Source organism: Mchenga conophoros, linkage group LG5 (assembly GCF_057382185.1).
Source record: "Mchenga conophoros isolate Kocher_MC1m ecotype Shallow Benthic linkage group LG5, M_conophoros_male_GT1.1, whole genome shotgun sequence".
Taxonomy (NCBI): Eukaryota; Metazoa; Chordata; class Actinopteri; order Cichliformes; family Cichlidae; genus Mchenga; species Mchenga conophoros.
The window spans coordinates 40,253,459-40,267,805 of record NC_140530.1 but is presented as its reverse complement, the minus strand read 5'-3'; the positions used below and the strand labels follow the sequence as shown (position 1 = coordinate 40,267,805).

At 46.4% G+C, this 14,347-nt stretch overlaps 1 protein-coding gene across 1 annotated transcript in view; it reads left to right on the top strand.

Moving 5' to 3' along the window:
• The first annotated feature begins 1,689 nt into the window (after positions 1 to 1,689).
• The window catches only part of rnf123 (ring finger protein 123), a 107,149-nt gene continuing 94,491 nt past the window's right edge, over positions 1,690 to 14,347 (top strand). The window contains exons 1-12 of the mRNA XM_085275351.1: positions 1,690 to 1,872; positions 1,956 to 2,040; positions 3,254 to 3,327; positions 3,430 to 3,527; positions 3,676 to 3,730; positions 4,001 to 4,086; positions 4,762 to 4,848; positions 4,926 to 4,993; positions 7,522 to 7,647; positions 8,173 to 8,287; positions 8,397 to 8,501; positions 9,233 to 9,358. Of these exons, the coding sequence (XP_085131477.1) occupies positions 1,791 to 1,872; positions 1,956 to 2,040; positions 3,254 to 3,327; positions 3,430 to 3,527; positions 3,676 to 3,730; positions 4,001 to 4,086; positions 4,762 to 4,848; positions 4,926 to 4,993; positions 7,522 to 7,647; positions 8,173 to 8,287; positions 8,397 to 8,501; positions 9,233 to 9,358 (1,107 nt within the window). The 5' untranslated portion in view covers positions 1,690 to 1,790. The remainder of the gene's footprint in view (positions 1,873 to 1,955; positions 2,041 to 3,253; positions 3,328 to 3,429; positions 3,528 to 3,675; positions 3,731 to 4,000; positions 4,087 to 4,761; positions 4,849 to 4,925; positions 4,994 to 7,521; positions 7,648 to 8,172; positions 8,288 to 8,396; positions 8,502 to 9,232; positions 9,359 to 14,347) is intronic.

The window sequence follows — 14,347 nt, the reverse complement described above, 5'->3', positions numbered from 1 at the left end:
TTTATTCTGATTCTGACTAAATGGTGGCCATGAACGATGGCTAAGTTATGAGAGCCAAAGATGAAGCACGTTGGCTCTCTGAAGTCATGCTGTCATTTACGTCATGAAAACGTTTATTTAATCCTGCTGTCATCTGCGTGAACTGGTTTACACTCAATGTCACTTACCCATTATATTGTATATTGTATAGCTTTCTTGTTATATGTAAAATTGTATTTATTTAAATTTTTACTTTTTAATTATTTTACTTGCATTTTTTAAATCACTTTTATATTTAAATATATTTAAATGTTCATTTGCTATTTATCTAGGGATTGAAGAGTAACGCAATTTCTATTCTCCGTATGTCCTGTACATGTGGAAGAATCGACAAATAAAGTTGACTTTGACTTTGACTTTGACTGCAGTCAGTAATGACACAGAAGGACCACAAGATGGAGACATAAACCTCTGACTGAACTCAAGACGAGACGAGATCTTTTATTATCCACAGGTTCTCAGGTGGAGTCTCTTGAAGTAAAGCCAGGTGTGCCCTCTGAACATTATTACTGCATATGCACAAAAACAATGCTTTGATTTGAAAGGTTCAGAGAGAGTTTAATGACTCCATCAGTTATAATTTCCGACCAGTTTAACCAACTAATGATTATTCTTATATTTTCATATTCATATCTTCCTAAATGTTCTTGTCTCACAGTTTTCAGCCTACCACAGAGTCACAGTATATTTTAACGTGTGTTTGATGCTGCATGTAAGACTGTTTTAAATTTATCTGTGAACTGCTGCTAGCATTTATATTTAAAGCTCATAATACATAATATTATATATGTAATAATATTTAAAAACGTTAATTTAACTTTTTAATTGTATTTGTATTTAATTGTGTTTTGATCAGCCATAAACTAACGACGACACACCTACACACACACACACACACACACACACACACACACACACACACATATTTCTGCCTTCGCGTTTTTTCGTCTTTGCCCTTCTTGTCCCAGTCTGCCCTCCGTACCGTGAGAGGCGTTAACAGCAGATAAGACTCCGGTGTTGTTGTGAAGATTAGGTTCTTATCGCCGATATCCAGCGGCTCAATTCACAACTATCAGCCGGACTACCAGAGCTAGCGGCGGGTACAGCGGAGCAGCGGCCCGTCCGAGCAGCCGGAGGCGGTGAGTGTCGCTGTCATTAGCCGCTAGCTGTTAGCCTGCTACCAGCTGTGTGACATGTAACTGCCTACAGCCGAGCGATGCTCGACTGATGTGTCCAGTGATTACCTCGACACTCAGCCCCCAAAGTCCCGCCGACAGGGTTATAACGGACCGGTCTGCCGAGCCTCAGTGCTCCGGTGAGCTAACGGGGGTCAGGGGGCATGCTAACAGCCGAGCTAGCTGTGCTTCATCATTGCTCAGGGCTACCCCGAGACTACACTTCATCATCAGCTGTATGTAGCAAGGTGATAAAAGTACATAATATTAGACCTAGGAGAGGGTAATCGCAGTGTATCAGTTACATACAGTTAAAGTAAATCCAGCATGATTAAATTCTTTAGGCAGTAAAAGTACACAGGTAGGATTGGGGCAAAGTAGTAAAAGTACACGGTAATGACTCAGAGAGGGCAGGAGATGTTTATGTCAGGTGCCAGGCGCTCTCCTGAACATGTGGCTGCTGTTTGTGACACAGCTGCCTTGCCCTGTGCTGTGATTGGACACGACGATGGTGGTGGTGTTTACAGGTGTGTCTCTGGCAGCAGTGTGTGGGTCAGGTGGCTCCAGTCAGACACCATGAGTTCTAAGGGAGGCGGCACCGCTCTGACCCGCCGTAACTACAGGCTGGCGTCAGACATGGACAAGCCGAGATCCACAGGTATGAATGCTCAGTCACTTCAGCACGTACCCACCACTCCTGCCCTCCGATTGGTCTGTCTGAGTCAGCTGTCCCTCTGCCAGGTATCGTGAACGAGAAGATGCTGAGCGACTACCTACACCATGTGTTTCCCTCCACCAAACAGGGACCCACACTGGCCTCGCTCAGGTAAGCTCATGCTGTGACACCCCCCCCCCCCTCTGATGCACATCTCTGAGCAGGTAAGAGGCGAGACCACCATCAGGTTCAGTTTTTACAGCTCTAAACACAAACTGAACACAAACTGATTTTGTTTCTATTTTAAATGTGCGAGGCTGTAAAACTGAAACCAGACGCAGGAATGAGGCCGACGGTCACAGCTGCTGCTTACTCTGAGTGTGTGCACGTGTGTGTGTGTGTGTGTGTGTGTGTGTGTGTGTGTGTGCACACGTGTGTGTGTGTGTGCGCGCGTGTGTGTGCACACGTGTGTGTGTGTCCTGAGTTCCTGTTTAGTGACTCAGAGCCTCGTTATTTAAGCCGGCCAGGTTCATGTTACCTTCAGCAGCTTTAAAAACACACACACACACACACACACACACACACACACACACACACACACACACACACACACACACACTCGGATACAATTCATGAAATCTAAAAACAAACATCAACGTTTTAATCATGTAAAACTTTTTTCATTTGTTTTTTAACTGTAAATTTTCATTTTGTTCATTTTTAACCTTATTTTTCTATATTTTTTTCCTGTTTAATAATCTGCAAAAATGAACTTTGGGTGTGTGTTTATAAATAGTCAGATTGTTTTGTTTTTTTAAACATATTTTTTATATAACACATTTTAAAATGTAACCAGTTTCTTTTTGGTGATTTCTTATTTCTGTGATTGTCTCTGGTGAAAAAATCTGATTTATTGTAGACGTAGTTTTGACTTTAAGTCCGATTCTTTTTCTATCTAACTTTTTGTTTTTATTCTGTTTTTGAATCTTGGTTCATGCTGTAGGAAGATTTTTTTTTTTTTTTATAGTCGTGGACTTCTTTGACTTTTATGTTTCAGGGTTTTTTTTTAGGATGTAGTTCTTTCTCTTGTCTTTTTTACAAACTGTTGTACTTCCCAAAATAGTTTTTTAATAATTGTTATTTTTCTTTTTTTTGATAAATATTTGTTGGGTTTGTTTCTAACTGAATGACTGTGCTGTGATTACCTGATGTGAGAGTCGTGTGCTGGTGTTTTTCTGTGTAACGAGTCTGGTCTCTGTGTCAGTGAACGAAGTTTAAATGGAAAAATCAGACTGAGCTGAAAGGAGGAAACGATAATGAACAACTCTGAGAATAAAATCTTTTCTGTCCCTTTGTCGTCTTTTCCTGCCGCTCTGGGTTTCAGGAAGCCTCTGGGCTTCCAGGATCTACCTGCTCACCTGGAGAAGCTGCTGTCTGAGGACACGCCTACGGAGGACGGTAAGGCTGGAAGCGTCTGTCTGCCTTTAAAACCAAACCTTATGTTCTGTGACTCAGAACGAGCTCAAATGTCTGATAACACCGTCACCTGAACCTGTGCAGGTCAGGCTGTGGACGGTCGTCTGGGTCCTCAGCCCGTTGTCCTCGATCACACCAGCGGCTTTGAAGGACTCCTGTTTGTAGACGACGACCTGCTGGGGGTGAGACACGCCGGAGACCATAAACCAGTGAAACCAGTCAAAGTTTGGACACGTGGCTGATGTTTGTCCAGACTTTTGATTGGTACTGTAGAAAAACACTTCCTATGTGTGATAAGTGTGTAAGGGTGATGAATTTCTCTGCATTCAGGTCATCGGCCACAGCAACTTCAGCTCCATCCGAGCGACCACCTGTGTTTATAAAGGTACGTTGTCTCAGAAAAAGCTTTGACTTTTGGGTTTGTGCTGAACTGACTCAGTAAATATGACACACAACAAAAATGAGCCCTGAAACAAAAAACTGTCACAGGAAGTGTGACCTTCTCTGCAGATGGGCTTGCTTTTCACAATAAAAGTCCAGTTTAGAAAGGTCGTCTGATCTGGTTTTCCTGTATTATTGTCGACCTTCCAATATAAAGCACCCTGAGGCGACTGTTGTGATGTGGAGAATGATTTTGGGCTGTTTCTGTCTGCAGGGAAGTGGGCCTACGAGGTGCTGATCTCCTCTCAGGGTCTGATGCAGATAGGCTGGTGTACCCTTAGCTGTCGCTTCAATCAGGAGGTATACACACACCTTGATGATGAACCCTGTAAAGGCCTTGACACGGCGCATGTTGTGGGGGAAAACAAAACATGAAACTCGACTGGGAACTGGTCAGAGCTGTTATAAATAAATGCTGCAGGTTCATCCTGCAGAAGTACGCAGTGAGCGTCAATGGCTCCATTAAGACTGCAGACATGAACCCGGGGGCTCAATCGTGAGCCGCATGGAAAACTGGGACAGCTGTGAAGGACTGACTTTCTTCTTGTTTCTCAATATTGTTGTTATGAAGGAGGAAATGATCTATACACACCAAACAGTTTGTGTATCAGGATTTAAACCTTTTTATTTCCGCTGCAAAGTTTTAATGCGAGTCTGTGTGGACTCACTGCTGGAGCTTCTGCTGGACGTCAGAGGAACTGCAGGATGTGGAGGTTGATGCTTGATTAAAGCACAAAGTTGACTGTTACGCCTACATTAATGTTGCGTGTCAAAAACGTTGGAATATTTGTTGGTAAATTTAAAAAAGAAGTAATTGAAGCTGGATATTTGCTTCAATCAAAGAGCTAAATCGAGTTTTCTGTGGCTGGTGTCTGAGGGCGTCCATTAAAAACTGTCTGTTTTTCACCTCTGCTGCATCCGTTCCCATGAAGGATGGCGGCACGGCGATGCTGAACAGTGTGTTCTTGTGCTCAGGAGGGTGTAGGTGACACGCCGGACTCGTACGCTTACGACGGAAACAGAGTGAGAAAGTGGAACGTGACGACGACAAACTACGGAAAGGTGAGCGTGAACACAGACGCTGGGATCTGCCCCTCTGTTTCATCATGTGACCATAACGGCGTGTTTTCTCTCCCCAGTCGTGGGCAGCAGGAGACATCGTGAGCTGTCTGATAGACCTGGATGAAGGAACCATCACGTTCTGCCTGTGAGTCCCTCTGTCCTTTCCTTCCCTCCTTTCCTCCGTTTGGTCGTCTTTTTACATCTTTGGTTCAAACCGAGAACTTCTGATCATCAACATATCAGGATGGCTTTCTGTCCTTCACTTATCCTAACGTCAGCCCGGAGTTTATCAGGCTAGCTGTCAGCATGAGCCCGTGACAGAGGCGGAGTTTGGAGCAAGTGACCAATCAGAAAAACAGACAGGTTTCTTGATAGCAGAGCAGCTGACTTTACAAAAAAAGATAAAACTGTAATTTTGAGAAAATGTGACGACAGAGTAGACTAGAAGCAACATCTGTGAAACATCTGTAGCGTATGTTAGGTATACAGAATGATTGTCACACTTAAATGTTTCAGAACATCAAACAAATGTAAATGTTAGACAAACTCGAGTAAACACAAAATGCAGTTTCTAAATGAAACTGTTTGTTATTAAGGAGTAAAAAGGTGAAACCAAAGCTGACCAAAAACAACACAAAGTCTAGCCTCAAACATCTCGATGATCCCGAAGACTTCTGGGAAAATACTCTGGGCTGATGAGACAAAAGTTGAACTTTTTGGAAAGTTTGAGCCTCTGTGGCGTAAAAGTAGCAGCATCTCAGGAAAGGAACATGATACCAGCTGTAGGGTATGGTGGTGGTAGTGAGACTGTCTGGGGCTGTGTCGCTGCCTCAGGACCTGAAGACATCTACTAAAACCTCCTGAAGAAGAATGTCTGGACATGTGTTCATGACTTGGCTTCTGCAGCAGGACAATGATCCAGAACACGGCAGCAAGTCCACCTCTGACTGGCTTTAGAAAAACTAAAGGTTTTGGGCTAGTGGAGTGGGCTAGTCGAAGTCATGACCTGAGTCAGACTGAGATGTTGTGGCATGACCCTAAAAAGGCAGTTCATGCTCAATCTAGGGGTGGGCAGTATAAACGGTATAAATTTGGCCAATGGTAGAGATTTTGACTATACCGCTATAGCGCATGTTGATGGTGTCATCAAGCTGCGCCTGTTTTGGTCGAAAGCATCGCAGCGGCTGCAAACATCATCTGCAATGTTTATGCCGGGCGACAGTCATAGCAAAGAAACGAAGCACTTTTGGAAGATGGGGAAAGCCAAAACCTGCGCTTCCTCCACTTCTGTACCATTAATTCATTAATGTTGAATTCTCTCCAGCTGCTCTGTTCCCATGTTGTTGCAGTATATGAATGACTAACCTGGTATTGTGGATGGATTATCTCAGTTGTTCTCCTGACTGAAGTTTGGTCCGTTTACAGCATCCTGCCATGCGATTGCATTTGTCTCTAACCATCAGGAACCCTCATGTTAACTTTTATCGAAAGTTAGCGTTCATCCTCCAGCTTCACTGTGTTTATGCTATGCTAACATAGCTGTGTCGCTAGCAATCACGTAGCACATCATTATATACCAGCTAGCCAAACTTCAGTAACCCTACAAACATCACTGCTGTTTAGTTTTCTGTCTTCATTTATGTTGGAAGTGACAGCAGAGCTGTACGTTTGAATGCATGTAACAGGCATCTCCGAAAACGTGAGAGCACTTTTGCAAATATGTGATGTCTTGATGAACCGAGCAGATATTAGAAGTTTACACAGAAACATTCTCGCATGAAAATATCTTAAAAGTTTATTTTGTGACCCAGAAAGAGTAATATTTCAAACTCCGCCCCTCTGTGTTCCTCCGCCACTGCCTCGTTTGAGTTTTGGATGAAATGGATTCTGGGATATTGCATTTTGTCATTTCGAGCTGATTGGAGACCAGAACAGCCAATCAGATTTTTTTGCATCCAAGTCTGTGATTGGCTGGTTTTGTGGCACAAATATAACGGTGTAGAGAAAGAGTTGAGCGCGCGTGGGCAGAAATGTTGCGAGGAAGCGCAAATGCAAAAACTGAGCGAGAGGGGCTGCTGTGTGTGTGTGTGTGTGTGGATAATAGCAAACACTGAAATACAGTTTTTGCACGCAGGAATGAGTTTTGTTCACTCAAATTCAGCTTTTCTTTGCACCAAATAAATTTCTCGTCAAAATGCAACACTTGCACCTGTGTGCCTAATAGTGAGTAATATACGTTATACAGAAGAAAAGAATATATCGCGATATATATCGTTACTGCACATGCTTCAAATTATGCCGTGATATGGATTCTAGGCCATATCGCCCAGCCCTAGCTCAAACCCTCCAACAATTCTGACGGTTGGGCCAGAATCCCTCCACAGCTGGAAAAGACTCACTGACGGTTATCACAGATGCTTGAAGGCAGTTGTTGCTGCTAAGGCGCACCCAGCCAGTTATTAGGTTTAGGCACGTTTCCTTTGATAAACCTTTCAGGGAGTTTTTTGGGTAAATCATTCTGATTTCTGGCCGTCACAGATGAGACTGTACATGTTGGTCTGCAGACTGAATCAAAAGGTTTTAAGCTGTCAGTGACTCCGTTTGTGGTTGAAGTCTTCTCTGATGTGTCCTCATTGTTTAGTAAAGCACTGAGCGTGTCCTCTGTGTCCTCAGGAACGGCCAGTCTTTGGGGACGGCCTTCACCAACATTAAGATGGGTCCTGGCATCGCTTACTTTCCCGCCATCAGCCTCTCCTTTAAAGAGTCAGTGGCTTTCAACTTCGGCAGCAGGCCCCTCAGATATCCTTCACAACTAATCGCAAAGTGTCCAGAAGCCCTGCCGGCAGGTGTTAGCGCCACTCCCCTGGGAGCTATCAGGGCCGTACGTTTGCATGGTGGAGTCATGGACGGCACAGAGAAGCTTCTACAGGCGTAGGATTTCAAACTGAGCTCTTTTTAACTAAGCTGGTCCCATTGTATTTTTTCAGCATCCATCTGAAAAATGCTGTTTGGCTTTATGGGTTTGTACAACTCTTTTGCTGTGAAAGATTTCCCTGGAACATCTGTAAGTGGAGAGTCCTCTTCACACACTGAGGTTAATTATGGAGTTCCACAGGGTTCAGTGCTAGGACCAATTCTGTTTACATTATACATGCTTCCCTTAGGCAGCATCATTAGAAGACATAGCATACATTTACACTGCTATGCAGATGACACCCAGCTCTCTGTCCATGAAGCCAGATAACACACACCAATGAGTTGAATTCGATTGGATAAATGCTGCTGTGGTGTCGTGAGTTTGTCTTTAACCCGACTGTGACCCACGTACCCCGTGGACGGCTACCTGCCCCTCCAGAACCCTCCAGCTGCAGACCTGATGAAGGCCCACAAACTGCTGGGCTACATCAAGAACGTCCTGTCCACCGCCATCGACGCTCAGGTAGGAACACGAGCAGGTGAAAATGGCATTGCCTGTCTTCAGCCTGGTGTTTGGTTGACGTGCAGGTAAAGTGAAAGGTGCGTCCTTTGTCTGTCCTTTACTGCTGCAGGAGGAGAGGCTGGTGGAGAAGGACTGCGCCGTGTGGAGGCTTCACGGAGAGCCGACCGTCCTCGTCACTCTGGCTCACATCTTTAACCACTTTGCTCCACTCATGGTGAAATATGCTGTGTTTGTAGCTTTTTTCCTTTATTGCATGAAGCGTCAGGAAACTGAAAACCACCCAAAGATACCGATGTGAGGCTAACAGGGCGTGTTCAGAGATCGCTAAAACTGACCGCTGCTCTGTTATTAACTGAATAATCAAAGTGCTTAAACAGCGCTGTGGTTAAAACGAGGCTGCTCCTGTCGTCCGTGTTTCTGGATGAGGACTTTTCCACCAGAGTCTGTTTTTAGAGTTCGTTTTTATTATCAGACGTTGTCACTCGTATTTAAATACACGGAGAAGAGACGACAGGGAAAAGCATAAACTACGTCGGCTCGCTTCCTGTCGTGGTTCATACGAAGCATAAAGTTTCTAATAATGAGCTGAGTGTCACTCAGACTGTTTCTCATGATCCTGCTGTGAGGCTGAGACACAACAAACAGAAGCAGATTATTCAGCTGGATTTTATATCCAGCATCAGAGCTGTAACTGTAAAGTTTAAAAGAACAGACTGCATGCAGCCACATGAACTGAAGCAAACTGGAGATGGCCTTTGTTTTAGTTCCCAGACTTCTCGTGCACCGTGCTCTGCAGCTGATTAAATCCATCCACAGTGGAAACTAAATCCTCTGTTTGGGGCGCTGTTTGTGCAGGCGATGCGTTTGAATGGATGAAATCACCTCTGTCTGAAAATGTGATGTCATCAGGTCACGTGCACTGATGGTGGGGTTGTCTGGTTGCAGTGTAAGGTGTATCTGGTGGAGGACGTGCTGATGAACTTCCTGCTGGGGATTCTGGAGGGAGGAGGTTCGGTGGACGAACACCCGCTCATCCAGCAGCTGCTCGACCTCTTCTGGCTGCTGATGGAGGTAAATCTGCACGCTTGGCTCACTGCTCCAACCATGGCGCCCCACCAGCCACCGCAGGCCTAAACCCAAAAACTGGACTGTGCGTCCACAGGGTAACTGCAAACATGCACAGAAATACAAGACGTGTAAACAGAAGAAGCAGGACGCGCTCAGGTTCAGGGACGTCATTTAAAGTTGCTGCATTTATACCTGGCCTTGTGGACCGTCACCTTAACACCTGTTTACCTCATTGTTGCAGCTCCGCCTCGTGTCCGACTGTACAGGTGCGTTTTCATCATGACTTCCTGTTTCGAGCTAAAGTCACACAAAAACATGAAACGCAGGTTTTTACTGTGAAAACCACGAACGTAACAAATCATTTAAAAATGTTACATTTCCAGAACGGTCTGATCAGCTGGTTGCTGCTGATGATCTGTGGTAAAGCTCCACTTCGGTTATTAAAAGCACGCATCACGACCTTTAGAATACCTTTTGACGAGGGTCGGTGTACGCGCACACCTGTCCGTCCAGGTGTTTCTTTCCTGAGACAGTTTCATGTTTTCTTCAGTGCGAACTCCCCCGCCTTCCATTTTACTGTGTCCGTTCATCAAGCAGCTCGGATTGATGCGGCCGCACAAACACTCGATCAGCATCTTTTATTTATTCCTGTTGTGTCAGCCAATGAGGAGAAAGCTTCATCACCTGCAGGTTGGGCTGAAAGCTCCTCTTGGTTAGTGACCTCAAAAAGAGGGAGACGCATCCTGCTGTACACCATCTCCTCACAGGAGGCGGCCCTGGGTTTGCATCGCCCCGTCATGTGTCCAAAACTCAAGATGGTTTTTTCTTTTTTATGGTCCGTCGACCCACTTTCAGGCCTTTTTGCCTTTTTCACGAATAGTTCACAAACCTTTAAAGACAACAGGCTGAAATTTTCTTCATATCAAGATGAATCTGTAACTTGGGACAGATGCATAAAAACATCTTAGAGTGGATGCTCTCCTGCAGAGTTCCACATCTGAGGATACATGAATAAAAACTAATGACGGCATGGATGACGTGTGGTTGTTAAAAGGTTAATTCAACTTTCATGTTGCTCCACAGAAACAAAAACATCAGCACTTTGTTCAATAATAGCAAGTTAATAATAATACAATGTTCTGGAGTATTGCACAGTACTTTCACCTCCTGTAGGAAGCGTCGGAGCTGCCCAGGACACCACCTCCAGGAGGCCAGCGCCTCAGCTGCCTCCCTTCAATGTGGAGACATAGCTGCTCCACTCAGGGCGCCTCCTGAATGGCTGAGCTCCGCCCTGTCCCGCTAAGGGGAGCCCGGCTGTCAAACAAAGCTCATCTCCACTGTGAGCTTGAAGGGTTGCTCCATCTTGGGGTATTAAGGTTCAATTAAAATGTTAACGGTTGGGTTAAATGAGTAGTGACCATAGCAACGTCGACTGGTCACACACGTCCGTGTGGGTGTTTCTGCTCCAACCGCTGCCTCTGAGGCAGAAACCCTGTGAATGTTTCGAGCAGAGATGGGCAGTAACGCGTTACTTGTAACGCGTTACTGTAATCTGATTACTTTTTTCAAGTAACGAGTAAAGTAAGGGATTACTATTGCAAAATCGGTAATTAGATTACCGTTACTTTCCCGTAGGAACGCTGCGTTACTGCGTTACTAAAACCGTGATTTTTTTTGCGAGAATGTCTCATGACAGTGACGTAAGCAAGTGCGACGTTGGTGACAGCAGCTGTGTGCAGATCAACAATGGATAATATATCGAGTGCGGGAGAGAGTATGAGCGTGCAGCGTTTAAAGTGTGGAAGTACTGACCTTACTTTGAGTTTGATTCCATAAAAAGTGACAAAAACATTAGCGTCCATCGTGCGTGGGAAGAAAACTTCTTTTTACAGCGAAAAAAACCCCTAAACTTCCGAGCAAGCACCGAGTAGCTACGACGTGATGGGAAACTCACAGAGACACTCGCGCGGATTCTTCAACTGACCGCAGCACACCTACACCAGGGTAACCCTCCGCCTACCCTGCTCCTGCTTTACAGGTGAAAATAGAGCAAAAGGACCGCTGAGTCTTTGACTTTATTTATTTTCTGCTGTGTTTTACTTGCATCTGTTTGAAAGAGTGAGTGAAAACACAAAAAATATTTTATTTTATGTGCTGGAATGTGTAGAAAATAGGTTTAAATGTTAAACTAATTTATTCAAGTCAGAGAATGTTGCATATAATTAAATGTTTTGCTTGATGCATAAAGTTAAAAGATTAAAACTGATAAAACAAGTTAAAAAAAGAGACTTTTCCATTTGATTACATTTTGTATGATGGATTATGTAGAAAAAGTAGAATTGGGCTGAAAGATCTATCACTTTATCACCTCTTCAGGTTGTAAATCGTGTTTTTAAAAAGTAACTAAGTAACTAAGTAACTAAGTAATTAATTACTTTTGAAAATAAGTAATCAGTAAAGTAACGGGATTACTTTTTGGGGGGAGTAATCAGTAATTAATTACTGATTACTTTTTTCAAGTAACTTGACCAACACTGGTTTCGAGCACGTGTAGTGCCGACAGTTCATGCTGAGCTCCTAAATAAAAGTGACAGCATGCTGAACATGTGTACAGATCTCCTAATAGCTGATGGTTGGTTTATTTACCGCCTCACGGTGGCACCCAGACTCCACAGAGGAGGACCTGGAGGTTCAAACAAGGAGGCGATGGTTAAAAGCACTCGTTTAAATTGGTGATATTTACTGTAGAGCGTCTGCATCAGGATGTTTTTCTGGAGTACCACAGCCTGAAACCTCTCTGTCCTCTCTGTCCTCTCTGTCCTCTCTGTCCTCTGTGTCCTCGCTGTCCTCTCTGTCCTCTCTGTCCATCTGCTGTCCTCTGCGTCCATCTGCTGTCCTCTGCGTCCTCTCTGTCCTCTGCGTCCTCTCTGTCCTCTGCGTCCTCTCTGTCCTCTGCGTCCTCTCTGTCCTCTGCGTCCTCTGCTGTCCTCTGCTGTCCTCTGCGTCCTCTCTGTCCTCTGCTGTCCTCTGCGTCCATCTGCTGTCCTCTGCGTCCATCTGCTGTCCTCTGCGTCCATCTGCTGTCCTCTGCATCCTCTGCGTCCTCTTTGTCCTCTTTGTCCTCTGCGTTCATCTGCTATCCTCTGCGTTCATCTGCTGTCCTCTCTGTCCTCTGCGTCCTCTCTGTCCTCTGCGTCCTCTTTGTCCTCTTTGTCCTCTTTGTCCTCTCTGTCCTCTGCGTCCTCTGCGTCCATCTGCTGTCCTCTGCGTCCATCTGCTGTCCTCTGCGTCCTCTCTGTCCTCTGCTGTCCTCTGCGTCCATCTGCTGTCCTCTGCGTCCATCTGCTGTCCTCTGCGTCCATCTGCTGTCCTCTGCTGTCCTCTGCGTCCTCTTTGTCCTCTGCGTTCATCTGCTGTCCTCTCTGTCCTCTGCGTCCTCTTTGTCCTCTCTGTCCTCTGCGTCCTCTGCGTCCTCTCTGTCCTCTGCGTTCATCTGCTGTCCTCTGCGTCCATCTGCTGTCCTCTGCGTCCATCTGCTGTCCTCTGCTGTCCTCTTTGTCCTCTTTGTCCTCTGCGTTCATCTGCTATCCTCTGCGTTCATCTGCTGTCCTCTCTGTCCTCTGCGTCCTCTCTGTCCTCTGCGTCCTCTTTGTCCTCTTTGTCCTCTTTGTCCTCTCTGTCCTCTGCGTCCTCTGCGTCCATCTGCTGTCCTCTGCGTCCATCTGCTGTCCTCTGCGTCCTCTCTGTCCTCTGCTGTCCTCTGCGTCCATCTGCTGTCCTCTGCGTCCATCTGCTGTCCTCTGCGTCCATCTGCTGTCCTCTGCTGTCCTCTGCGTCCTCTTTGTCCTCTGCGTTCATCTGCTGTCCTCTCTGTCCTCTGCGTCCTCTTTGTCCTCTCTGTCCTCTGCGTCCTCTGCGTCCTCTCTGTCCTCTGCGTTCATCTGCTGTCCTCTGCGTCCATCTGCTGTCCTCTGCGTCCATCTGCTGTCCTCTGCTGTCCTCTGCGTCCTCTTTGTCCTCTGCGTTCATCTGCTGTCCTCTCTGTCCTCTGCGTCCTCTTTGTCCTCTCTGTCCTCTGCGTCCTCTGCGTCCTCTCTGTCCTCTGCGTTCATCTGCTGTCCTCTGCGTTCATCTGCTGTCCTCTCTGTCCTCTCTGTCCTCTGCGTCCTCTTTGTCCTCTGCGTCCTCTTTGTCCTCTGCGTCCTCTTTGTCCTCTCTGTCCTCTGCGTCCTCTCTGTCCTCTGCGTCCTCTGCGTCCTCTGCGTCCTCTTTGTCCTCTGCGTCCTCTGCGTTCATCTGCTGTCCTCTCTGTCCTCTGCGTCCTCTCTGTCCTCTGCGTCCTCTCTGTCCTCTCTGTCCTCTGCGTCCTCTGCGTCCTCTGCGTCCTCTCTGTCCTCTGCGTCCTCTCTGTCCTCTGCGTCCTCTTTGTCCTCTGCGTTCATCTGCTGTCCTCTGCGTTCATCTGCTGTCCTCTGTCCTCTGCGTCCTCTGCGTCCATCTGCCGTCCTCTGCGTCCATCTGCCGTCCTCTGCGTCCTCTTTGTCCTCTGCGTTCTCTTTGTCCTCTGCGTTCATCTGCTGTCCTCTGCGTCCTCTTTGTCCTCTGCGTTCATCTGCTGTCCTCTGCGTCCTCTTTGTCCTCTGCGTTCATCTGCTGTCCTCTGCGTTCATCTGCTGTCCTCTCTGTCCTCTGCGTCCTCTGCGTCCTCTCTGTCCTCTGCGTCCTCTCTGTCCTCTGCGTTCATCTGCTGTCCTCTGCGTTCATCTGCGTCCTCTCTGTCCTCTGCGTCCTCTCTGTCCTCTGCGTCCTCTTTGTCCTCTCTGTCCTCTGCGTCCTCTCTGTCCTCTGCGTCCTCTCTGTCCTCTCTGTCCTCTCTGTCCTCTGCGTCCTCTGCGTCCTCTGCGTCCTCTCTGTCCTCTCTGTCCTCTGCGTCCTCTTTGTCCTCTGCGTCCTCTGCGTTCATCTGCTGTCCTCTCTGTCCTCTGCGTCCTC